General features: G+C 39.1%; 1 protein-coding gene across 1 annotated transcript in view; it reads left to right on the top strand.

The window, feature by feature from the left end:
- The first annotated feature begins 1,918 nt into the window (after window positions 1-1,918).
- The window catches only part of creb5b (cAMP responsive element binding protein 5b), a 70,473-nt gene continuing 46,173 nt past the window's right edge, over window positions 1,919-26,218 (top strand). Inside the window, exons 1-5 of the mRNA XM_054782453.1 lie at window positions 1,919-2,058; window positions 16,382-16,452; window positions 16,694-16,787; window positions 19,079-19,200; window positions 22,862-23,019. Coding sequence (XP_054638428.1) covers window positions 16,399-16,452; window positions 16,694-16,787; window positions 19,079-19,200; window positions 22,862-23,019 — 428 coding nt within the window. The 5' untranslated portion in view covers window positions 1,919-2,058; window positions 16,382-16,398. The remainder of the gene's footprint in view (window positions 2,059-16,381; window positions 16,453-16,693; window positions 16,788-19,078; window positions 19,201-22,861; window positions 23,020-26,218) is intronic.

Genomic DNA, 26,218 nt, shown 5'->3' with positions numbered 1-26,218 from the left:
TGTGCTATATAAGGCACACATTAAAACAGTGTGGAGCAACTGCAGTTGGTTTTAATTTATTTATTCAAATAGATATGTAATATAACTGCATAACATAAGGGTAGTGTAATTATATGACCTTAAGGATGTGCATCTGGAGGTTTGGTGCCTTAACCCAGTCAAGTGGATTGCCATCTCTCCAGCAGCCATACTGACTTCCATATTTTGGTCTGTAGCGTGAGTCCATTTAAGTGGCTTAAGGTACAGTCGAATGTTGCTAAAACTAATGTACCCAACAGGGCTAATTCTTGAACTCCCAAGGTTACTCTGACTACCTCGGGCAATATGTCAAAGTTATCTCAAGGGTACAAAAGCAAAAGCAGTACATTTTTAGGGTTCCATACCAATGTCAAGCAATTGTACTCTTAAAGCAGGGGTGTCCAAATTTTTTCCACCGAGGGCCACTTTTAGAAAAATTGAAGGATACGGGGGACCACTTTGATATATTTTGTACATTAAAGATGCTAAAACCGTGTTTCTCTGGTGTTTTCCTAGACTACCTTGATGCTCCTTCCCTAGTAAGTGTTGTTTTAAACCATAGTATCTGTACACTCTTGAGTTCCTTCCATCCATCCATTTTCTATGCCGCTTGTCCTCACTAGGGTCGTGGGGGTATGCTGGAGCCTATCCTAGCTGACTACGGGTGAGAGGTGGGGTATAGCCCGGACTGGTCACCAGCCAGCCAATACACTCTTGAGTTATTTATCATGATAGATTTTTCCTATCGCTGTGTTTGCACTTTGTTAGGGGCATTTTTTAAAATTGTCATATATATATGTAGTTGTATATATCTTGACATAAACATTGCATTACACAGATACAGTATAGTGCTACAAGGCTGACTCTAGATAGCCGTCGACCAGGGGTGCCCAAAAGTTTTCCAGCAAGGCCCGCATACAGAAAAATTAAAGGATGCGTGGATCACTTTGATGTATTTTGTACATTAAAGATACTAAAATCTTGTTTCTCTGGCATCGTCCTGGACTGCGCTGTTGCTCCGTTTCTAGTAAGTGTTGTTTTCCCAGCCTTAAGCCATTGTATCTTCTCTTTTGGACACTCTTCAGTTTATTGTTCATTCTTAGTTTCTAGATTGAATGTAGCTCTGCCTGTCGCTTTGTTTGCATTTTGTTTCCAGCATTTTTAAAATATTGTCATAATTGTACATACTTGTACTCTGGTGCCTGTGTTGGGTTCCAAAACCTGACCGGACAGTCACAGATACACAGACATGGCCAAAAACACTGGCATCTTCAGCATGCCAATACTTTTGGCCGTGACTGTAGTTCTACAAGCCTGACTCTATATAGCCCTCATACAGAAAAATTGAAGGGTGGGCAGGAGCCACTTTGATACACTTACAACTGATTTTCTGCCAGAGTGAATATGCTGCCAAAAAAAGCCACAGAAAAGCAAAGAAAAAGCAAAACACACATCAGACTGGAATAAAAGATATGTAGGATGATTACTTATCTATTTATCAGTGCTCATGTGAAACTTTATCAAAATGTGATCGGCTAAATACACATTTTGGACCCGGAATTACCATACAATTAATTAACCAATTAATTATGTTAAATAATTGTAGTTAATAAAGATTTGTTTAAAATGGAATGTTTTTTAAGTGTGCAGGAGTAGGGGGTACATGGCTTCAGGTCAAATGTCTGAAGGGGTACGTGAATGTAAAAAGTTTGGGAACCACTGTTGTAGACAATTCAGTGTGAATGTAGTCCAATTCCAGTGCCACTCTTTGCATCATGCATAATTGGCTGGTACAGGAGCTCTAGTTTTGGACCACACCCACTCCTGTCCCAAGGCCGTCCTCTCTGGGTGTGTGCACTTTGCAAGCCCCGCCCGTCTGACCGCCTCCTAGCGGACCGCAATGATTTAGAACTTCAGGAATCCCACGTGACGTCACCCGGGGGTGACGTGATGCTTCTCTAAATAGAACGTATTGTAATCTTTCCTCAGTCCAACGTGGTTTCTTCTGAGAGACTGCTTCACATTTTCTACACTTGTTTGGTGAGTTGAAAAGCCTCGCAGGGGGAGAGTGCATGCAGCTGTGCAGCTGGACGCCATCCTTGCTACTTTTTAATGCAACAGCTTGTTTTCTTGTGTTTCCTTATTCTCACTGATGCACGTTACTTATGATTTAAATGTCACTTGCTGCAGGAACGTCTCACTTCGGTGTCCAGTCTGTTAACTGTTAAGTTTGCTAAGTGTGCAGGAATTTATCACACGCTCGAATGAATGCCTGAACAAAGATAATTGCACAGTATGTTTATTGTATCGGATACATCGGTGATATTTGTTCGGATAGTTTGCTATTCACGCCGTGGTTGCCGTTGTCATGCCCGTCCCATTTCGGGATAGGCAGAGCCGGTGTGGGTCCACCGGACTCTGCGCTTGAGAGCCTGTACCTCCTATCCGCTACTAAATTACTCACAGCATTTGAAAGAAGGTGATGCTTGTTTTTGCAATAAATACATACCCTCTTGATCTTTTTATTAGCATTGTGAACATCATTACGTCATTCTGCAGCTTGGTCGATATTTGAGGTTGTTGGTGGTTACTTTGAGCGAGGATGTGCTGACGAGGTTTTTGGAAAATAAAACACACATCAACGCTCCAATCATTTGATTACTCCCCATTGTCATTATGTTTATGTGACACGCTATCAATAAGCACTTGTGTCCAGTGCATGCCGCTGTAATAAATGATTGTGTGTAGATGGATATGTGTGTCCCCTTTTAATTATTTATAGTAATCAAACGCCTCATATAAAAGCTTTAAGCTTGATGACACCATTATTTATTCAGCACTTAGTAGACTTCTTACATTTGAGGGAACAGTGTATGGATGACATTGCTTCAAGATGATCTGGGATGCATACTCATAGAAAAATCACATTTATTAGAGTTACAGTTTAAGAGAAAAACGCTGCTGAATCATTTATTTAATTGTTATTTATTATAGGACATAACATGCTTTTCCATTTATTGTTATATTTACCCATTGCACGCATGACCTGCATGTCCCTTTGGTCTCATCCCCAGACAGGCAGTGGACAGTGTCATTCCAAGAGCCGCAATTTTGGTGCTATTATTTCTCAAGCGCCAGTGTTGTGGTGTTACTGTATTTCCAAAATGTACAGCATACACTGTCATTTAGAAGTATTGTTTTAATATTACAATATTACTGTGTCTAAATCAGTACTTTTGCATTACCTTTGAGTTACTTTCATCAAAACAATCGCAGAAGCATGAGCTGGCATCCTGAAGTACAGTGGACCCCCGCACATTCACGATTCAGCATTCACAACCCTGCATATTTGCAGATTTTTGGTCCAAAAAATGTTTTTTTTTCTCCAAAAATAGGCTTTTTTTGTCAGTAATAATTTATAAATAAGTGATAATACAGTTAAAATGTACAGCATATATGTACCACTGTTAAAAAAAGACCACAATTTTTACATATTTATGTATTTATGCTCCACTGATAGTATTTTTTTTTAGTCAAGCGTTGAGATTGCACTCTTTGTTTGGCGGTTCTTGAACGTACCCTTCTTGCTGTTAGTACGTAAAAGTAAAACTTATATATAACTTCTACACCGTGACCCCTATTCCATCTGTTTGTGGGCCATCTTATATTGTCATTCATTAGTAGTAAGTACCTATAGTTTAGAATTTAAAATGCGTTTTTTAAGAGTGTGAGGCATATTAAGGAGAGAAGGGGAGGGTTCTGGCGCTGAATGTAAACTTGAAAATTACAAAGTCACTTTTATTGCAAATGCTGATCTGTAGACAGAGGAGAATCAAGCTAGCATCAGTGTTTGGAGAGGTTTTTTGAGGGCATTCTGTCAAAAATAGAAATTTTTGTGGATGTCTCAATTACTCGTGGATTATGGTGGTCCCGGAAGGTAACCTCCGCAAAAAGCAGGGGTCCACTATATAATATTTACTGGTATTTTTAATACATTGATGGCCTTTGACAAGGCAGCAATGCTAAAACAAAATATTAGAAAATATGCCGATATGCCTGCTCTACTTTGAGCTTTTGTCCATTAACGATTTTTATATTATTTCGAAAGACTGAAATTAAAGCAATAAGAAGCTCATAAAACATGTCACGTTCAGTCCTCCCGGTATGCATAGCCACAGCCTACTTACATGGATGGATGGATGGATGAACAAATATGTATTATTTCTATTTAGCATTCGCCTGTAAAAAAAATTGACCCAAATGTAAGATGACCTGAATATAATACCTTTTGCACTTGCCAAATGTGTCAGACTTTAGGTTAGCCACATGTAGCGGTGTCCTGATCCGATATATCAGCAAAGAAAAACCCCCCAAAAAACAAGTATCGGATTATATCGGCTTGCATTTAAAATCTCCGATATTGGCACTCCGGCACAATTACACTAAGTCCCCAACTAACAAACACAATTGGTTCCAGACGACCGTTTTTATGTCGAATCGTTCTTAAGTAGGGGAAAAGGTAATATTACCAATGATATAGGTACTACATGTACGTGTATACATATACAGTATATGTGTATGTATGTAAATATGTGTTTGGATGTAGTAGTAATATTAAACGAGGATAATTAATTAAAAACAATAATAAAAGTGATATAATAATACGTAATGATAAATGTTATTTACCTTTGAAGAGGAGTGGCCGAGCATACGTCGTTGTGGTGGAGTTGGAGGAGGAGATATTGAAAAAAAAGACAAATCGTCGTCGTCGTTAGACTCTTCTAAAAGAGGTAGTGTTCTGTGGGTGGTGTAGAATCAAACAGGCCTATTAACTCTTCATAAACTTTAATCACACGCTCTGTTCGGGTTGTACAATTTAGCTTTCCATTTAGCTTTACACTGTATCTCCCCAGCGTCTAACTCTTCCTCTGTTGGTCCCATTAGCAGTGTCACAGTGCCCTCTACTGGTCAAGCAGGTACAGTAGCAGGATAAATACTGATTGAGCAACTGACTACAAGGCAAAATAAAATAAAATATAGACCAGTTGGCTTGTGTTCATATCCTTGAGTGTTCGTAAGTTGGGGACCTAGTGTAGTCAATTCCCGGCTCCACTCCAGTACATCTATCCAGCAGCACCCAGATAGGGCCGGCCCACATGATCACAACAGCAGTGTGTGCTATCGTGTTAAGCATGAAGTAGGACCGATGTTGGCCATGTGTATTTTTCGTTAAAGTCCGAAAAAGGTGTTTGCAGCTGAGTGCAAGGCTTGTCAAGTTTCCTGTGGTGGCACAGCACGGGAGAAGTTTAATACGACCAAACTTATCTCACATGTGAAGAAGTGTTACACGGGAAACTCTCACGGGGCGACAAGAAGTCATTAGGTAGAACAGAAAAGATGACAGCCCCTGTTAGTGGTGAGTAAAGTCAGGCTGAAATGCTTAATTGAGCACCTCAAAACTCGCGATATTATGCCTAGCCGCCACTATATTGTGGATAACACTATACCCCACAAGCTTAAGAAGTAAATGGGTCAGTTTTTCTCATACCTACTGTTGTGGATTATTGTTCTCAGTTTGAGTAATGTCACTTGATCAAGCCTTTTCTAGCATTCCACACTACAAAACAAGTCATATACTGTATGTAGGTATGATTTGCGCTAACATTGCTATTGGCTGATGTTCAAGGCTCGGATCGGAAATGAGAAAGTTGTATCAGGACACCCCTAGCCACGTGTGAGTACGACACCAACACTTACCCTGTTCCCAAGCAGGTCCTTCGAGGACCGAGCCACTGCTGCACTAAAAGCACACCGCCTGAATAGGGACTTGAACCCTGGACCCTCAGATGTCTGATGCTCTGCCGACTGAGCTATCCAGGCTCACTAGCAAGGGTTTTCTAAGTCTAATATTGTGGGTCTTGTTCCCAGAAGCCAACCCGCGCTGAAGGTTTTCAAAGTATGGCGCAGTGAGCCTCCCTTCCCTACACCGTGACAACTCATTTTCTGAAGCATCTTCTGAGTTTTCTGCTCACTCCAGACTCCGTTTACTCTTTTGGGAACAATACAAAAAGGACATCATGTTTCCCTCTTTGTTGATTAACATTTTCATAAAATTTGCATCATACTCACTCCTGCTAGCTTGCTAACAACCTTTGAGACATTCAGCTTCCCCCCCGCTTTCGGGGTCTGTGTTTCATGGCTTCAAGTCACTGCCGTGTGTGAGTGACAGGAAAAAACCTCAGACTGCCTTGGGGAGAAATTGCATTGGAGCTACCCACTGGTTTGCATGCATAAATCTCTAGAGTATAAGACCACGTATTTGTCTCACTTTTTTTCCCTGTATCCTTGTATTAATTAAGTATCTTATTTCAATATGATATTTATAATAATAATATTTCAATTTTGTCCATATTTAAAATGCCAAAAATTCAACCTACTGTTTGTAAAGTTACATACATAGTATATATAGTACATATATAGGTTATATATAAAGTTATTACATATATATATATATATATACAACTATATATATACTGTATACTATACTATACTGTATATAAAATATAAAGTTACATATATACATATATACATGCTATATATATACATATATAGTTACATACATAACAACACTGATCACTTTAACGCAGAACTAATTGTTGGCATACTTCTCACGTCAAGTAATCAACTTGATGATTGTCTAGCTGCATGTGAAATGTGACCTTGAGTCCGTCGCCTAATTTTGTGATGGTTGTTACATATGTCTAATGTAAAACCATCCTCTTCTAATTATGGCCTAAATGTAGGGCGAGGTCAAATGTCATCAGCCCATGGTTGAGTCAACAGTTTTGCCCATTTAGTTGGAGGTGGTATGAGTTTACATGTAGTGGAAGACGGCGTCATAACTCAAAAGCCATCTATTGAGGTGTAGACTTAGTCAATGTCTTTGTCTCAGTCCGAGAGCTGAGGTTCTGAGAGGACCACGTTTCCTGCCTCAGGGATTTCTGTGATCCTACCTTGAACCTGTGCTGTCAAAGGCCCGAGCTGTGGGGAACTGGGGGTTTGAATTGCTGTGCATGTTTTCGCTTGCTTTAACCCCGTACGCCTTTTGCACCCCAGCCACTCATTCCCTTGATGTGCTGTTGAAATTCAAATATGCGCTCAACCTGGAGAATTCATTCCTTTACTTCTTCTTGAAATTGAACTCGGGACCCTTAATCCTTCCCCTGTGCAGACATCAGGTTATAGTTAATGCAAAGTGTAACCAAATTTCCTTTGCTAAATTCAAACATGTACATCAAGTTAGAGCCAAGTGCCCTTTCTGAGCAAAGGATGTTTAGCGCTGATTATGTGTGGTGTGAAAGCCACTGGGTAATTTACAGAATTAATGATTACACATTTTAAGCCTCATATGGTTTGAATTTCCTGACAAATGTGCAAAGGGACTATTTGAAATACAGAAAGACAAATGTTTCATCCCTGAATCATTATAGTCAAGATACCCCCTTTTTTTAGTTCTACTATGATAAATTATAACATGTTCAAGACGTTTACAAAAACCAGAAACAGGTCAGAATGGAAAGGAGCATGAAACTTGTCATCTTTAGCTCAGTTTGTTTGTTGTGTCAAAGCGGACCAGCTGAGTTTTCAGGGGGCCCACAGCGACCTGGTGACAGAAAGAGAGACCAGGGGCTCGTTGGTGCCCTGACAGAGAGACCCTGTCCAGACCCTGTTCTGCTGGCTTGGTCATGAAGCACAGCTTGTTGGGAAAACAGCGCTGCTTAGCATAACACAATATTTGAGTGTTTTGACTGTGCTTGAGGAAATAGTCTGTAGCCATTAAAAAAAGACGTATTTACTAAGTAGTGTACACGTGACATCTGGTGTTGGTGCAATTATGCTGGAAGGTGAAATAATCATAAATGTGTTGCGTGGACTAAATGTTGGCTGTATAAAACATATTTATCAGTGTTGTATAATATAGCATATGTGTTGACACTTTTTAAAATAGTTGCTGTTTTTGTATTTATATTCTGAAAGATCTGACTCAGTGCACCAACAATAATAATAACATGCAATTCCTGTGTTGTACTACTTTCCCAAATTTATGATCAGAACCCAAATTCACACACTAGACAAACATGCCAGACTTTAGGTTGGCCTAGTGTGAGTATGACTTTAGATTGTCCTGTTCCCAAGCAGCTCCTTAGAGGGCCGGACCCAGTGGTTCCTATTCATAGTTATGCACCTTTAGACAATATGCCATAACCTAATTAATCTATTGCAAAAAACATTCTGCACACCCCAACTTATAGCTCTCGGACCCCTGGGGGTCCACCGGAGACCCAAACGACTCTCAAGGTTTTAAAAGTACGGCACAGAGAATATAATTGGGGCTTTCCCAACTCCCTGAAAATGGATTTTCTGGAGCGTATTTGGACTCTTTTAACTTGCTCACTTTAGAATCTAAGTCAATTCATTTTGCCTTTGTCATACCTGAAGTTAGCTTAACGGGTTTGAAATCGATCTTTTTCTTTAGATTTCTTAAACCGCTGCACCTCGTCTGAAGTCTTCCAGCGCCTCAATTGCACACAGCTATATTACTGCAATTTTCCTGACTGTGGATTATTTCTAGTATTGTTTTGGGTTGTTCTGATTATTTCTATTGCACAAGGTGGCGGCTGTCATTGTACTTTGCGGGAACGTGCCATGAGTTTTTCAGTCTTTTTATTTTTTTTGTCATTATATCCCATTACCTTGCAAGGATCAAATGCATGATCGTAAGTAGTCATTCTATGACTCGTCTGTGTTGGGCGTGCATGACTCATTGTGCCCTGTCTTGGCCTCCTTCTCCAATTGTGCCAAAGGAAAAGGTAAAAAAAAATTAACAACAGATCAGTGCAATAACACCTGACAAACATGGTTGACTTCATTGTTACGCGTGAGTACATCCTTAAATTACACAGTTCAGGTTGTAGGAGGTTTCTACTGCCTTAAAAGGCACATCACCTGAACAGGGACTTGAACCCTGGACCCTCAGATTAAAAGACTGAGCTAGCCAGGCTCTATACAAGCATCCTAGAACAGAAATTTACATTTTGAAGTGATAGCACAACCAAGTACAATCATAAATCCTCAGTGTGACCTTAAACCAGAGCGAGAGGAGAGGGAACTCGCACCCTAGGCCGGCATAATGAGATCAGAGATTAATTAATTATGATCTGGAAATAATTGATATAATTAATCTCTTTTTAAATTTCACCTAAAATTTGTCAGAAAAGCCCTCACCTTGAGGTATTTTATTTAAATTAATTACATTGATTTGGCAGATCCAAAGATTGGCATATAACAAAAAGGTGCGATTATAAAGTAATCAATGGTGCCGTTGGGGAGGTTTTGAAATTTAAATTTCCCATTCATTGGACCGACAGCTGTCACAACTGCTGATGCTAAACTAGCCCAAATGCAATGACAGCCAATCAAAGTCCACTTCAGGGTGTGACTTTTCGTCCATACAGAAACAGCAAAGTTAGAGATTAAAAATTAATTTAACGCGCATGCACTCATATTTTACACAGTACATACTGTATGAGAGTGTGGTTCTATTGACTGACTCCATGATTGAAGGCCAGTGATGCCTCAGGTAGTCTGATTTAACGATAGTCACAAGATTATAGAAGAACACATGCAAAATGTACTTGTCAAAAACCCCTTTTTGGTAACTTTTCACAGGCCAGAAAGAGTTGAAATTACAAATGTGTCTATGAAGAAAGAAGGTTTTGTACAGTACTTTAAATTTTCCTTCATAAATATTTTTTGTAATGTGTTTACAAGGTGGGCAGGTCAATCTCTTTTACCCATGAAGTTTGAGGGATTTGAGTGTCTTGCTCAAGGGAGAAAGTTGACTTGTTTTTTTTGCAGCATTTCCTCATTTTTGATTGAAAGTAACATTAGATTACCTTATATTCTTTCTTAGATAGAGTCACTTTTGACCCTAAAACACACCACCTGCACAGGGACTTGAACCCTTAACCCTCAGATTAAACCAACTGAGCTATCCAGGCTTTCCTGAGTTTTGGACTTTGAAAAAAAGAGACAAGAAGTCAGTCCATGTTTGCTGTTTTGCTGTTTCACATTTGCAGCATTGAGTCAAGGTTGTTTTTTCCTAAACGCAGCCAGGGCCTCTGAGCCTTTAAAAACGCCACATTGTCGGCCTTGGATTGATCTTGAGAAGCAGTTAAAATGTTTTCATGTGTTTTTTTTCTCTGATGCTCTGCCATAAATGTATTTTTAGCTGAATGCGGAATGTATTCTTGTGCTGATGGTCATGTGTACATTTCAATTACAGTAAGTGAACAGAGGGATGAGAGATTCACTGAATTTGTAGACCTATAATTTATTGTTTTGTTTTTTTTGTCAAATGTAATAGATGCCATATAGCACGTACAACAACGTAACATTAAGGAGTGGCACAGGAGGACACAAAAAATTAAAGAGTCCATAAATCCCAGAATTTTTTAGGCTTACCTCTGTGGTACGTAATTGCTTTGGTACGTAATTTTGCGTGTCAATGAGTAAATTGCTCGTCAACAGGTGTGACGTATGAGTTAAGCATGCGTGCCAGCATGCAAAGAAAATTTTGAAATGTTCAAAATTTGTGGCACGCATAATTTCCATGAACTAGTCATGAACGCAACGAGAACGCACCGCAAACATATCGAACGTACATATCAAAGTGTGTCTCATTCACATAAAATGGTTAACTTTTCCACCACCTCGGAGCAAGTTGAGGGAAATTCTCAAGTAATTTCTCTAGCCTCTTGGATCTTCCTTGTGAATTTCTGTTAAAGGAAAACTGCACTTTTTTTTGGAATTTTGCCCATCATCCAGACTTGAACACATGTGTCTTTCTTCTTTCTGTGCGTTCTAAAGATGTAAAAACAGCAGCTAAGAATGCATGTAATGGGAAACACTTATTCTGCCTTTAAAGCCTTCTGAAAAAAAAGCGCCAACAACGCTCCATTTCTTTTTTTTTCTTTTTTTTTGTTCCCCCTGTCCTGTCCAGCCTTTTAGGCAGATAGAATTGTAGATCTAAATGCACGCTCCATTTCGATATAATGTGATATGCATATTAACCAAGTTACAGCAACATTGTTATTGTTATTATTAACATTGTTACATCAATTGAACTACGTTACTGGCGTATTGACACCTGGCCACACCACACTGGCTAGCTACTAGCCGGCTGTTTTTGTGTTTGAGTTTGGAAAAGTTAATGCTAGGTGTAGGCGTTTGTTTCTATGTTGCTATGTGAAATCAATATGCCCAGGAAGGAAGTTCTGGTTATGCTTAAGGACCAAAATACATCAAAATACTGTAACTATAACATGTTATCATGAATGTAACTGTTACTACATGGTTAAAACCATAAAAACTTGTTGGAGGTTTTTGGATGTGTTGTAATAGCGGTCAAAAACCCCTTTTTGGTAACTTTTCACAGGCCAGAAAGAGTTGAAATTGGCCAAGCTTAAGCAGGAGGAGAAGGACATCGAGTGGGAACTTAACGACATTTGCAAAGTAACTAACAACTTAAAATTGGTCTTATTCGCCGATGATACCACTGCTTTCTGTTCTGGTGAAAGCACACAAGAACTCATTAAAAAGGTCAAGGATGAAATGGTCATATTAAAGTCATGGTTTGACAAGAATAGATTATCTCTGAATTTAAGTAAAACTAAAATAATGTTATTTGGTAATAGTAGAAAGGACATGTACGACCAAATACAAATTAATGGAACGGATATTGAAAAAGTGGAAGAATATAAATTCCTTGGGGTTATAATAGATGAAAAAATGAGTTGGAAATCTCATATTAAATATATACAACAAAAGGTGGCGAGAAATATCTCTATATTGAATAAAGCAAAATATCTTCTTGATCAAAAATCACTCCACACTCTGTACTGTTCCTTAGTATTACCATATCTAACGTATTGTGTGGAGATATGGGGAAATAATTACAAAAGCAATCTTCACTCACTCACTGTACTGCAAAAAAGATCTGTGAGGATAATTCATAATGCCAAGTATAGAGAACATACAAACCCTTTATTTTTAAAATCACAGATATTAAAATTCGCAGATTTAGTACACTTTCAAACCGCTAGAATAATGTATAAAGTTAATAATAACTCGTTACCCAAAAATCTAATCAAGTATTTCTCAATCAGAGAGGAGAAATATGATCTTAGAGGAAAATTAAACCTAAAACATTTATATGCGAGAACAACGCTGAAAACCCACAGCATTTCCGTGTGTGGAATTAAATTATGGAACGGATTGAGTAAAGAACTCAAACAATGTACAGAGATGAGCAAATTCAAAAAACAATACAAGCAGTTGATGTTTGCTAAATACAAGGCAGAAGAGTCCTGATTGTTCTGTCAGGTTTGTTATTTTATTTTATTTATTTTTTTATTTTCTATTTTATTTTATTTTATTTTATTTTATTTTTTATTTTATTTTTTATTTATTTAATTAAATTTTATTTTTTATTTATTTATTTCTATTTATTTATTTATTTATTTATTTTTTATAATTTTCTTTGTTGTGTTTTAAAAAAAAAAAAAAAAAAGGAAAGGGAAAAAAAAAAAAAAAAAAGCTTTGTTCTTATTTATTTATTTATTTATTTAGTATTGTCATCATTATTATCATTATTATGAATGTTCTCTCTTTTTTTGGGGGGAGGGTTATCTCACCGTTATCTATTATGTGTTATCCTGACTATCACTGAAAACATGACATGGAATCCAGGAAGTGAACTACATGTACTGTACTAGATGTAGAATGGAAGGGGGGTAGGATTAAATAAGCTTTGCTTCTTCCTACTCCTTTTGGACATGTGGAACTGTCAAAAAATGATTCACGAGATGTATTCCATTGTAACCTTCATGTTCAAATAAAATTAAACCAAACCAAACCAAACCAAACCAAACGTGCCGTCAGTCCGACATACAGCTAGATCGCCTTTATATCTGCTGAAGAATAGTTGGCATAGGTGTGTCCCATTACGTGCAGTAATGAGCTGTCTCTTTTTATCTGTTTTTATATCTTTACAACGCACAGAAAAGAGACAGACGTTTGTTCATGTCTCACATAAGGATTGTGGACGATGGGCAAAATTCCCGAAAAAGTGCAGTTTTCTTTTAATGAGAGCTCATAATGCCCAAAGGGATGTCTTCTAGTCAGCAATCCCCTCTCCCACACTGTCCATGCCTCCTTTTTTCTAGTTTATGCCTCCTTCCTGCTCTTTCTGCAGCTGTGAGATAATACAGACTTACCTTTCTGTTCTGAATGAGCTTCATCTCTGGAGTTCAACATCTTGTAGGTCCCTTGCAAATAGAGGAATTTAAATGAAGCTAGGGTGATGCCTGCTCTTGCGTGGTGTCACATAGGACACAGCGGGAAGAAATAATGCCATGACTGCTTCGCTGATGCAGGAAGTGGTGGTGGTGCAGGAACAATGCATGTTGCATGTACTATTTACTAGACGTAAACAGTACTTGACAAGGTGTAAATAAGTCGTGCGGGAGCGTGGTCATTTCGTGCCATCCATCCATCCATCCATTTTCTATGCCGCTTCTCCTCATTAGGGTTGCGGGGGTATGCTGGAGCCTATCTCAGCTGACTTTGGGCGAGAGGCGGGGTACACCCTGGACTGGTCGCCAGCCAATCGCAGGACACATTTCGTGCCAATGCGTGCCATTTTTGGTCACGAATTGTGTGCCAAATGCATAATTTATGCGTAAACAGAATGCAAATAGTGCACAAAATAGTCTTCATGCTTTTCAGGCATGCCATAAATAAATAAATGACACACATTTCCAAATTGCAGGACAATGCATAGGCAAAATGTGTGTGCGTGTAAACACTGCTTTATACTTCTTGCCAATCAGTCATTTGCATCTTCTGGTGTAGACATTGTACTTTTGTTCATGAGGTCTTCTATGACAGTGATTCTCAACTGGTGGGTCACGACCCAAAAATAGGTTGCGGCGCCGTTTTCAGTGGGTCCCCGGTCTTGCCAAAAAAGAACTGTGTATTGACTCAATGTCCCTGAATGCACCTCGCGTTTGTGCTATTTGACTTGGCCAAGCTTAAGCAGGAGGAGAAGGACATCGAGTGGGAACTTAACGTGCCGTCAGTTCGACATACAGCTAGATCGCCTTTATATCTGCTGGAGAAGAGTGCACTATAAAGAGACCAGCGTCTCACCGCTCCAGCTCATGTTATGACGTGTCATGCCCAGTTTGATCTATTGACCCAGGCAGAGGGGTGGTCCACAGAACAAACTGACCCCCAATTATTATTAAACTTACCTGCTAAGATAATCAGAAAAAAGTTACATTTGTATATTTGGAATTGTGCTTTTTCAGAGCCTTTTGAGGAGTTGAATCAGTTCAACTGGACTACCTTGATTTTCGTAAAGATGCTTGACCTCTCATCCAGGTCCAAGTCCAGATCCAGATGCTGTCATTCAACTCCTCCAATACAACAAGTACATAAAACCTTTACACACACTTTTTGATTAAATTATTTTTAAATTTGTGGATAAAAATGTATTGTACCTGAGCCGCAGGAGGGTGGGATATAATGCTTGTAACATGATTGAACGTAATCGCCCTCTGCAAACTTGTTGCAAACAGGCCCTTTAAGAAGTTTTAGTTGAAATATTGGTTGGTTGCAAAAATGGTTTGCTGCTTGTCATTGAAGGGCGATGGCGGGTCCCGCAGCCAAACCGGTTGAGAACCACTATTCTATGAACAGAAGATCACTAACAATGCTTCTGTCATGAACTGCTGATGTTTTGTTCCTGGTCTAACCTGTGTTTGGCGTATGTTACTTAGTCCACTAGTGGTTTCTTTCTTCTTCAGGACATTCCAAATGGTTGTGGTGACTATGACCAATGTTGGTGAAAACGTAATGATTGATTTTCAGATTTACAAGTGCTTGTTTTTCAGCTCTCTGGTTTTCCTGTTGTTTTCACCTCGAAATGCAGTCTACACAGGTGAAACCTATCCTACCCGATCTGAAACTAAGCATAGACATACGGTGCTATTAATTGATTGATTAAGCAATGTAATAGGACACACCTGGGCAACAAAACACACCTGTCAGTCACATGTTCCAATACTTTTGCTCACATGAAAAATGGGGTGGTTCAAAGGTGCTATCTTCTAAGTTGTGCGTCCAACCCAAATGTAAATACCTGGAAATAAAAGCTGAAATGCTGCTCTCCGGTCTCATATTCATCAAAAATGAAGGACTTGGCCTCACTTTTCCAATATTTCTGGGGGGCACTGTAGCTATGTGAGCTATTTAAGTCAAATTTTAACAGCAATATCATGTGAGGTTAGACTGTTTGCTGAAGAAAAGTGATACAACTTACCGCTTCCACGTCTGTAGCTGACTGATGTATATTTGGCGCCTGCCTTTGTTTTCAGATGTGGAGCGAAGCCTTATTTTTTTTCACAAAGTTGTCCTCCCTGAAGGGGTGGGTGTATACACATGGCAGTCTCATCTAGCTAGGGGCGGGTAAGAGGTGGTAACATGTCCAAAGGAGGGAGGGTTTTCCTTCATGAAGTCATGAAAGCGACCATTTGAGCGACTCTTCTCAAAAGTGGAGCAAACAAGTGAAGGAGATCATAGATGTTTGGTGCTCATAAACTCTCAAGGGACAAATATTAATTTAGAACATTGTTATATTATACTATGAGATGTGTAATTTGCATTCTTTTTTCTTGTTCATTGTTTTGCCAAAAACAAAAGTGCACCTTATGCTTTAGCGTGCTGTGTTGTGATGTCACTTGCCATTCATGTTTCTGCTGTCATTAGAAGTGACTAAGTGAATTTGACAGTGAAATGACTGCTTTGTGGATGAAACTTGAAGTCATAAGTCATTAAGTGTAACATTTATCTGTCTTTACCAATTTGCCCGCTTCTCCACTCGAACTGGCAAATTATAGAAACAATTGAGAGGAAAAACAATTTTCGCAGCTAGCAGATGTGGCCCGCTCCCAGATTTGGTATAAGCTTTGTTTCCACATTAACCGGTCAGGTGTCCCACAAGGAAACTTTACTGAAGCCATAATTTTCAGTCCTTGAAAACTCCAACCAATTGCATTAATATAATTTAGAGTGAAATGTGAGTAGACAACATTTATTACTGAAATTACCTTGCAGCTGTGCAATATAATTTTATGTCACATGTCACACAATGAGTGTATTTTATCCCTCAAGGATGCTGGTGAGGAAACCTGCGCCACTCACTTCCTCTGTTTATTTTCTTCTTTTGTCCTTTTTCCAGTTTTATGACAAGTTGTGATGAACTCAGACCAGGAAAGGCCGTTCATTTGCAATGCTCCTGGCTGTTCTCAGGTAAGTCTGTCAAGACAAAACAACACCCTGCAGTGTGTACAAGTGTGTGTTCATGTGTGTAATATGAAGAGGAGGACACAGGTCGCCTGAGGAGAAAAAGGTTACTGTCTTACACATCAAGGAGGAAACTTAGAGCTATGAAACACACCACCATTAGCTGTAATATTTATTTTTTTGGAGGATTTGAGAATAATTTTTCTTTGTGTGCATCTTTGTTTTGGTTTTTTTATGTACAAAAAAGCGATTTCCCACCGAAGACCATCTGATGATACATCGACACAAACATGAGATGACCCTTAAGTTTCCTTCCATAAAGAACGACAACATGTTATCGGGTGAGTAACAGCTTGCCAGTCGCCTGTAATCTTCCCGGTGTGTCTTGTTTACAGCCATGTGACGCACACAGGGGCTGGCTACATGCTGACATACAACTGAGAAAACCACCTTTATTGAATATCTTGACACCGGGTTGATTTGCATTCGGCCATCATTAATGCTGACCTTATAGCTGGGTGTTTATGTAGCACTCTGAATAATTCTATCCTACTTGTAAATTGTATTTATTTGCAAAAGGTTTGAATAATGTCGAGTGCAGCTGTAAATACTGTAGTTATACTTTATTAACCCCAAGAGGGACATAAAAAGAAAATTCAAAATGGGCCAAAGATGACTAACAATACAGTACAGTAATACTACTACCACTATGACTAATAAAATAAAAACAAGTTCACTTACGATCATATCACAAAATGAAATGAAAATGAAAACGTTTCAATACAGGTCTCAAAATGAAAGTTTTTAGTTTAGTCTACATACTGAACATGCTTGTCTACCGAAATGGATTGTATTTTGTGGATAGTACTACATCCACATGACAACACAGGCGTGCTGCTCGAGATATTGAGGTTGCTAATGCTTCTTCATCAAAGTGTACAGTATATTCCATTTGACCAGTGCAAACACATTACTCCCATCACTCATTTTATTCACAATTATATAAATATAAACAAAATGCTGCATATAGAATATAATAAAATATATGTAACTATTTTTTTATTTTCAAAATTATTACATTATTATACGAAATACTATACTATTTTTTTTTATTCAAATTGTTTTTGTTATCATTGCTATGATTTTTTTTCTGTAGCACTTTGAGTTTTGGGGTTGAAAAGTGCATTACCAGTAAAATTGATTATTCTAATTATTATTATGAGTGAAGCACGGTGGTACACGGAATGAGCATCCTTAGCAAATACCTTTGTCAACATAGCGCATCATATAATGTGCCATCGCCAACTACTGGCCTGGTATGCATACTGCAGAGTTATCAGTTGTTTCTACAACCCTGTGAAGAAGGGAATGGTTTTGACCGAAATGCCAATTTATAAAAGGATCATTATGCCTCTGTGTTAGGCCAAGAACGCGTATGGAGTTTAAATGGCAAAAATGTAAAATACCTCAATTTATACTTAATATATACCAAAAAGTGATTAGCTTTAACTTTCATGCAAACACTCCTGTTTTTGTCGTAAATCTTAACTTAATCTAATCTGTCTGCTGTGCACAGAAACATCACTTTTGTGTCTGTCCCCTGCTTTTACAGGACTGAATCTTTAGGCCAATACCTAAATGTATATCTTTCTCTAGAAATGACCCCCTGTATTTACTCCACTGTCTGATTAGATTAGTTTACAATTATGACCATTTCTCAGACAAAATTCAGAATATGCTAAAGAGGTGTTGACCGGGATACCGTGGCGGGATAACCAATTACTATTTTTGATAATACTGTATGGCTGAGTAGCTTTTTGCTTTCATTCATTCATTAATTTTCGATGCCACTTAATCCTCATAAGAGTTGCGGGGGTATGCTGGAGCCTATCCCAGCTGACTTTGGGAGAGAAATGGGGTACACGCTAGACTGGTTGCCAGCCAATCCCAGGGCACTTTTTGCTGTATTTTCCCATATAATTGTTTAGTCAAGGCTCTTATCATCAACCAAATACAGTTAGCATTCACCCAAATATTTCTAACAATTACTCTGGACCTCCTAACTTGTGTGAAAATATGCCAAATACAAAACTGTATCTGGGGTTCACAGGTCAGCATACAAGTCAGAGTCAAACAAGCCTTGCTCTTCTGAAAGTAGATAAACAGACTCTGAGCTATGCTTTTAGCCTTTGAAACAACCCTGATCCTAAAATCACCCTCAACTGTCTGAAACCTGAGCTATGTGCACCCCCCCACAAAGCCAAGTTGAATACCACAGCTTTGAGTGAACTCAACAAATGAGACTCCCGCATGGTAGGTGAGTCCTGTGCTTTATCAGCTGCAGTGGCCGTGTCAAAAGAAGTGTCTCCCCCCCTTCCATCCCATTGAAAATTGTCATTTTTTCTTAAAAATAATAGGAACCACATTCAAGCAATGAACCTTTTTTTAAGCAGTTGCTTTCATGCTACAAATGTGCGAATGACTTGGTAAACAAAAGAAAACTACAAGAGAACAACCAAGTCCAGGAAAGTATACAACCTTTAGTTCTTATTTTCCATCCATCTTAAATGTGTACACTTAATGCCAGCATAATACTTAAAGCCAGTACTTATTGCTTCTGCTTTATTCTCAGACCAGACGCCAACGCCAACACGCTTCCTGAAGAACTGTGAGGAGGTGGGCCTGTTCAGTGAGCTCGACTGCTCCATTGAGCAGGAGTTTTGCAAGGCCCAGGAGGAAGAGGACTCAAAACAGGTACTGCAGGAATAAAAGCCTCAGGTTAAAACAGGTGAACTCAAAGACACATGCACTCATGACAGCGGCCAGGTCAGGTGCTGGTGACCTGTGGCCATCAGTCATGTCACTTTTCTCCCACAAGCAGGAGAGTTTAGTTCACTTTGTCTCGGTAGGTTTCCAAAGAAACTGGTTTGCTTGGTGTGCTGTGAGTAATTGTGTCAGATAAATCATGTGATGTGTGCTGACGAATTCAACGAGAAATTTAACTTGTGTTTTGCAATTTCTGCAATCAGCAGCGTCAGCACTGACAGGAATGAGGCAGTAGTTATTTTATTTTTCATGCTGAGAGGAGCTATTTTCCTTTGTTGTGTTTCTGTATGTATCAGGCTACATTCTGGCTCATGGAGCATGACGGGGGTGCCCAAAGTGTGGCCCGGGGGCCACTTGCAACCCATAGCTGTTTTATTGGCCCACGGCACATTCTAAAAATACCATTGCTACCAAAAAAAAAGAACAGCAAAAATGAAGGAAGAAAGAGGTGCAAGGCAGAATGTAATTACAAAAAAAATTGAAATTGAAATGGACACCCCTAACTTAAAAAGATATAGCTAGTAGTATTTACATTCTGAGGCAGGCTGAAGAGTTGCCATGTTAATTACATGTTAAAAAGAGAGAAAAAAATCATTCAAATGGGTTCGTGGAAGTGACAACCATAAAACTCATAGCCTTGCTCTTTCATGCTTGGGTTAGGTAAAAGTGCTAATTCATAATAAAATCCATAATAATTATCCACACAATATACAACAAGTAATACATGTTGAAAAAAAAAAGATTTTTCTGACGCAAAATTTGCCTTCTGCTCACCTGAGTCTTACTCTGCTAAAAAGCAATTAATTTTGCCTTTAAAACTAACTGCGCTACACTTAGCAGGTTTGAAAAAATGCTTTTCATAATTTTTCCCAAGCTGCTGTGCTTCCCCTGAAGTCCAGAGGAGTTTTAAAATGTCTAATTTTGTGTTCTCTCCCAGTCATGTTCATTGTCAGAATGAAAAGACAGGCCTTATGAAATCCATGTTATTTTTTCCAAATGGAGGTTTTTTTCCATTGTTACACTTATTTTATCAACATAGAGTGGGTACTTTTATGACAGTAAATACAATATTTATTAATGCAAAATATCACCAGCCAATTTTGCCCAGTATTTCAGAAATGGATGTAGCTTGGCTAACTTTTCTCATGGGATATCATCGTCAGCACACATTACTACAAAATCCTCAACAAACTGTACTGCTCATGCTTTTGGTTAAGGAAGATGTACAGGTAATTACAGATGCAATTTTGCAATTAATGTATTTGCAATTAATGTAAGATATATTTTATGACACCGTGCTTTTGTTTAAACAATTAGACGGGATGTGGCGAACCGCGCTCTTATTTTGAATCCCGGAAGTGTGTTGTGCGTGTTGAGAATGTCCATTGACGGTTAAGACGAGCTGGGAGTAAGAATAAACTTGCCTGACGTGCTTATTTCACTCAGAACTTGCCCGACATCGGCGGGCATCGTAAAAAGCTTGTTACATTTACAAGAGGTAAAACAACACAGTGTAAACGCGCTCATACAGCCTGCGCCGCACACACACAGTCGCACTAGCATGCTCTGCTAGCTCAACCAGCTAGCCTCCATTCACGCTTCCATTCATGCTCCGTAAGAGATGAGTTTCAAAATTTTTACGCCAACGTTCGCCGGTGCTTCAGGTCACAGTTTCGACATGTTTTGTTCAGGAGGGGGCGGGTTAGTGTTTGTGATGACATTTCCGCCACGAATGAGCGGTCCGCTGGGGAAATACTTCCCCGCGCATACGTCGCTTCTCCTCACACTTTTGTTGACAGTGACAGACATGGCTCGCAGGTGGAGATTTGTCACTCACTACTGGAGAGGAGTCGAGAGATCCAGTTCTCCACCTGTAACTTCAAATAAAATTCCTGAAGTTGAAACACTTGAGACACATGTGCTGACAAAACCTATCGAGACACAGTGCACACTTGTTTGGGAGATTCCTTTCTACGGTACGTTTGAAAAAACAATCATCATACAAAAGACTTTGGAGATGTGGCAGATGAAGAAGACACATTGGTTCTTCTTATCTAATCTGTCTGGAAAACTTGCTGTTGCTGAGCATGTTGTGGAGGTGTTTTGACTCTGCATCTTGTCTATGCTCGGGGTCAACCCCGTCTAGCCTCCCCAGTCTATGTGCTTTATGACGGGAGCCAGCGCAAAGTCAGCAGGAGGAGAGTCCGAGCTCGACTCTCAGGGGATGCACAGCAAAATACACAGAAATGAGTATTTGAAAACATGGGTATCCAAAGTGCGACTCAGGGGCAATTTGTGGCCCGCAGCTCATTTTTTATTGACCCGCGGCATATTTTAAAAATAAAATGAAAGAGAGCCCACATCAGAACATTACAAAAAAGGTTTTAGGGACATACTGAAAAGAAGAGAAAATAGTTACGAGAAAAAAATTACAAAAAAATGGTAACAATAGTAATGCACATCATCATTATTATTATTTTATTGATTAAGATTTATTCCGAAACATAAAAATGTGTTTGCAAACTGTTTTCAAAGGAGTCCATAGAAAATATAAAATAATTTAGTTATTATGAGTGGGGAAAAAAAATGTATTTGCCAAATAAATAACAATAACATTTTTAAGTTTTGAAAGATTTATTAAAGATTTATTTTCTCCTTTTTATGACAGCTGATCCAATAAATATGTTTTGTTTTTGTGTTTTTGTGTTTAAAGTGGTACCTGCATCCTTCAGTTTTTCTGTATGCGGTAGGAGTGCCACAAGATCTTGCGTCACAAGATCTTGTGAGATTAAAACCTGACAAGATTTCTCGTTCCGAAAAAAACACCTCGTGCCCACTAGACCTGGGATGATAATAAATAAATAAATTAATACCACAATAAATGAAAATGAACTGGATAATTTTGTCATCAATATATTGCCATTTGCATGCATGTCTGTTATTGGCTGGTGACCAGTCCATTGTGTACCCCGCCTCTCGCCCAAAGTCTGCTGGAATAGGCTCCAGCATACCCTAGTGAGGATAAGCAGCATAGAAGATGGATGGATGGATGGATGGATGGATGGATGCATGTCTGTCTTCTTCATCCCTCGCCTCTAAACAGACAGGAAGAGAGTTTACTCTGTGCCTTGGTTTCAGCACCTTGGCGCGTTTTTCCATAGAACAACGGCATGAACAGAGTGAGCCCTTTTGTCAGTCATACAGTGGGTGGAGACGGGTCTGCTAGCATACACACAGCGTGCAGAGGAATGTAACATAGAAGAAATTAAATAGGTAGATTGCAATATATTCTCATATATTTTGTCATGGTATTTTTCTTAAAAGTAATGGTAAATATTGTCTCATCTCGCTCCCCGTAGACCCAATTGTGTGCATCGTCTTGTGACCCCTAGTATGTGGCCCTTGGTGGAATAAGTTTTTAAAAATCTAATAATAAAAATCCTAATATAGATAATAATAAAAAAAAAAAATTCTCTGTTTAAAATGTGCAATTTTAAACTATTTCGGTGTCTCCCTCATTAAAAGTAAAAAAAAAATTGTGATAGTTTGGCCTTATTCTTAAACTTGTTGCTGTGTTTTTTCTTTTCAGAGGATCTCTCTGCACGGCCAGGCAGGCCAAGGCCAACACCAGCAGGCCCACTCAAGAATGGGCAACCATGATACCAGCATAGTGATCCAGCAGGCCCTCCCCTCTCCCCAGTCTAGTTCCGTCATCACTCAGGCTCCATCCACTAACAGGCAGATTGGGTGAGTAGGCGACACTGCCAGAGGAATTCAGTCAACCTCTTAGTTAATTAAGAATTATCACGTGACTGACCACCAGTTGAAATATCTTCGCAATGCAACAATCAAGTGTGCCTCCACTGTAGCAACGTGCTCGACCTGTCTTCTTGAAATCAGTGCCGATTGTCATCCTTTACGAGTCTCTGAGGTAATGTTAGGGTTTTGTTACTTTTTGAGCAGTGTACCACAGGAATAGAGGTCCATGTTTTGCTCTTCATTCAGCATTGTCCCTGAGCAGAACATACCAAAGATGAGGTCATTGTTAAAGCCTCGGCAGACACGACTGAGGCTTTAACAATAGTTTAACATTTCATGTTCTAAAATTGCTCTTTTCACTGCGGGGGAACGACAGCTGTAGAGATGTGATTCTCAGCCATGCCACAGGTGTGTAATAACACCACCAGCAGTCTGCAGTGTGGAGTGAAATACAGTGGAACATCTAAGGTGGAACACATTCCATCCTAGGAGGCTAGTGAATCTCTAATTTGTTCAATATTCCCATTGGAAGTAAAGGGAATACAATCAATCCAGCCCAGGGTCAAACTGTCACGATTTTTATATTTTTATTAGCTATCTAAACTAATTTTTAAGAAACATTTTTAACATTTTAGTACTCTGTGACGGTAGGAAGTAAAATATCAATTAATTTTGCCTTTGACAAAACTGAAGTTAGCGTAGGTTTGAAAAAAAAAAAAAGTTTTTCCTTATTTTTCTCAAGCTGCTGTGCCTCCGTTAATGTCTTCTGGCACCTCTCAGGGGAGGCCTGCCTCACACTTTCAAAAAGCTCGCCTCAGATGTTTTTTAATTATTTTTTGTTGTTATACATATGTTATACAGATGCTATAATACTTATTTTTTAGGAAAAGTTTTCATTTTTTGTTGACTGAAATCAGCATATTCTACTGCCTTCTAGTAAGGTGTGCAGGTTATTTTAAACACTACCAAATACGGTTCCTCGCATCATAAAAGGATAAAGGAATTTATGTCGTGACACTGATGTCTTTCAGCTGTGTGGAATTGGATGTGTGTGAACAAAGATCTTTATGAAAGTACCGTTTTTCTTCTGCTTACTCCTCATCACACTCTTAGTATTACACTGACCTCCTTAGCTCCTCATCCCATAACACCAACCACCTGCAGACTTGTGCCAGGCCTGTGTTACTTTAAACCAGGCCTGTGGAACGTTTGACACTGAGATATCTCAGTGGGTTGGTGCGTGCTGTGTCGAGGTTGTCCTGTGTAGATTTACAGCTTGAGAAGCTAGTGAATATTGGATGGGAGGCCCATCACTATAAGCCTGAGTGACACCCTGTCAGGCCCTTTGTCATGGACAAGGATGGAATTTCACCCCCTTTGGAGGAGCAGCCGCAATCACAGCCAGTAACAGAAACTTTGCCGGACCTGCTTCACCTGAGTTTACCTGTCATTAAAAGCTCCTCACCTCCTCACTGCTTTATAATCACATTCTCAGCTGAGCTCATGTGTCATTGGTGGCGTTACTGCTAGCACAAATTCATGATATACTTTCTGAATGCATTACTCAAGCTTTGTTGTTAGGATGCACAAATAGCAGAAGACGATGTGATGATTTGAAGAAACATAGGTTTTTAATCCTTAAAAAATGAGCTTTGGGAAGACTCCAGCCAGGGTGAAGATTTTCAAAAACTACAGCTTCTGTGTTTGTGTAAATGTTCATTATCTCACATATTTAAACCTTATTTAAGAACAGAACATACCTAATGCTTTCATTATGTATTATATATTGTACTTAATGACATATTGTTTGTCCATATGTGCTCTGCGATTGGCTGGCGACCAGTTCAGGGTGTACCCCGCCTCTCGCCCGAAGACAGCTGGGGTAGGCTCCAGCATGCCCGCAATCTGAAAATGGATGGATGGGTTATTGTCACACAGCTGATTTGAAAGATAATGTACACGGCATTGTCCATCTAATATTTCACTATATTGACAAACAGAGACGTCAGAATGGCAGACAAAATCAGCTATGGCTACCTTTTCAGGCTTCTAATTGGCTAAAACGAGTATTACAGTTGGTGAATGTGTATTTTTTGGAGAGATATTTTTTTAAAACACTGGTATGGGAAAATATGTGTTTTTGTCGTGTGGACATGGCCTAAACTCGGAGGGGCCGTATACAGAAAAATTGAAGGACGAGGGAGCCACTTTGCTCTATTTTGTACATTAAAGATGCTAAACACAATTGTCGGTCAATATATGCTAAACTATGTGAACAAAACATCCACATTTTGTGTTCAAATCCAATCCACTTGATTTATATAGCACATTTTATAAACAAAGTGCTGCACAGACCGCACAGTAAAACCATAAATAATAAGTAAAAGTACAAGTTACTACAGTACAAACTAAAAGATCAAATAAAAACAAAGACACTTAGAACAGTAAAATATCTGAAACAAGAAGTAAAAACAATAAAAGCAATAAATACAAGAAGTAGGTAAAAATAAAATAAAATAAAATAAAACTAAAAAAGAATAAAAGACACGGAGGACCACACGACTCATGCCGAGTTAAAAGCCAGAGAATAAAAGTGGGTTTTAAGACGAGACTTAAAGCTTTCAATTGTGGGGGCCGTTTTTTACATGAGGGGGGAGAGTGTTCCACAGCTTTGGGCCAACTACGGAAAAGGCCCGGTCTCCCCTGGTCTTAAGTCTTGTCTTAGGCACCGCCAGTTGGAGCTGGCCTTCGGACCTCAATGTGCGCGCTGGAGTGTAAATCTGGATGAGGTCTGAGATGTACTGAGGGGCCAGCCCATTCAAAGCCTTAAAAACAAACAATCAAATCTTAAAATCAATTCCAAAACGCACAGGCAACCAGTGCAGGGAGGCTAAAATTGGGGTAATATGCTCCCTCTTTTTGGTTCCTGTTAAAAGCTGTGCCGCAGAGTTCTGTTATAGGTGACACCAATAGCAAATTAGTCTAATAATATATCTGATTAATAATGAAATAATTTTATTTGTACAGTATTCAGAGGACCGCTAAAAAAATGAGCTGCATGCCTAAACCATTTATGCTAAACTAAGGGGTCTCTCCACTTGAACTTCATATTTTGACCTTGGTCACATCTTTTTGTAATTACCGTACTGCTGGTGTATTTTTTTTTTGGATTTTCCATGTCTATGAT

Source organism: Dunckerocampus dactyliophorus, chromosome 7, assembly GCF_027744805.1.
Source record: "Dunckerocampus dactyliophorus isolate RoL2022-P2 chromosome 7, RoL_Ddac_1.1, whole genome shotgun sequence".
Taxonomy (NCBI): domain Eukaryota; kingdom Metazoa; phylum Chordata; class Actinopteri; order Syngnathiformes; family Syngnathidae; genus Dunckerocampus; species Dunckerocampus dactyliophorus.
This window is presented reverse-complemented; position numbering and strand designations above follow the sequence as displayed.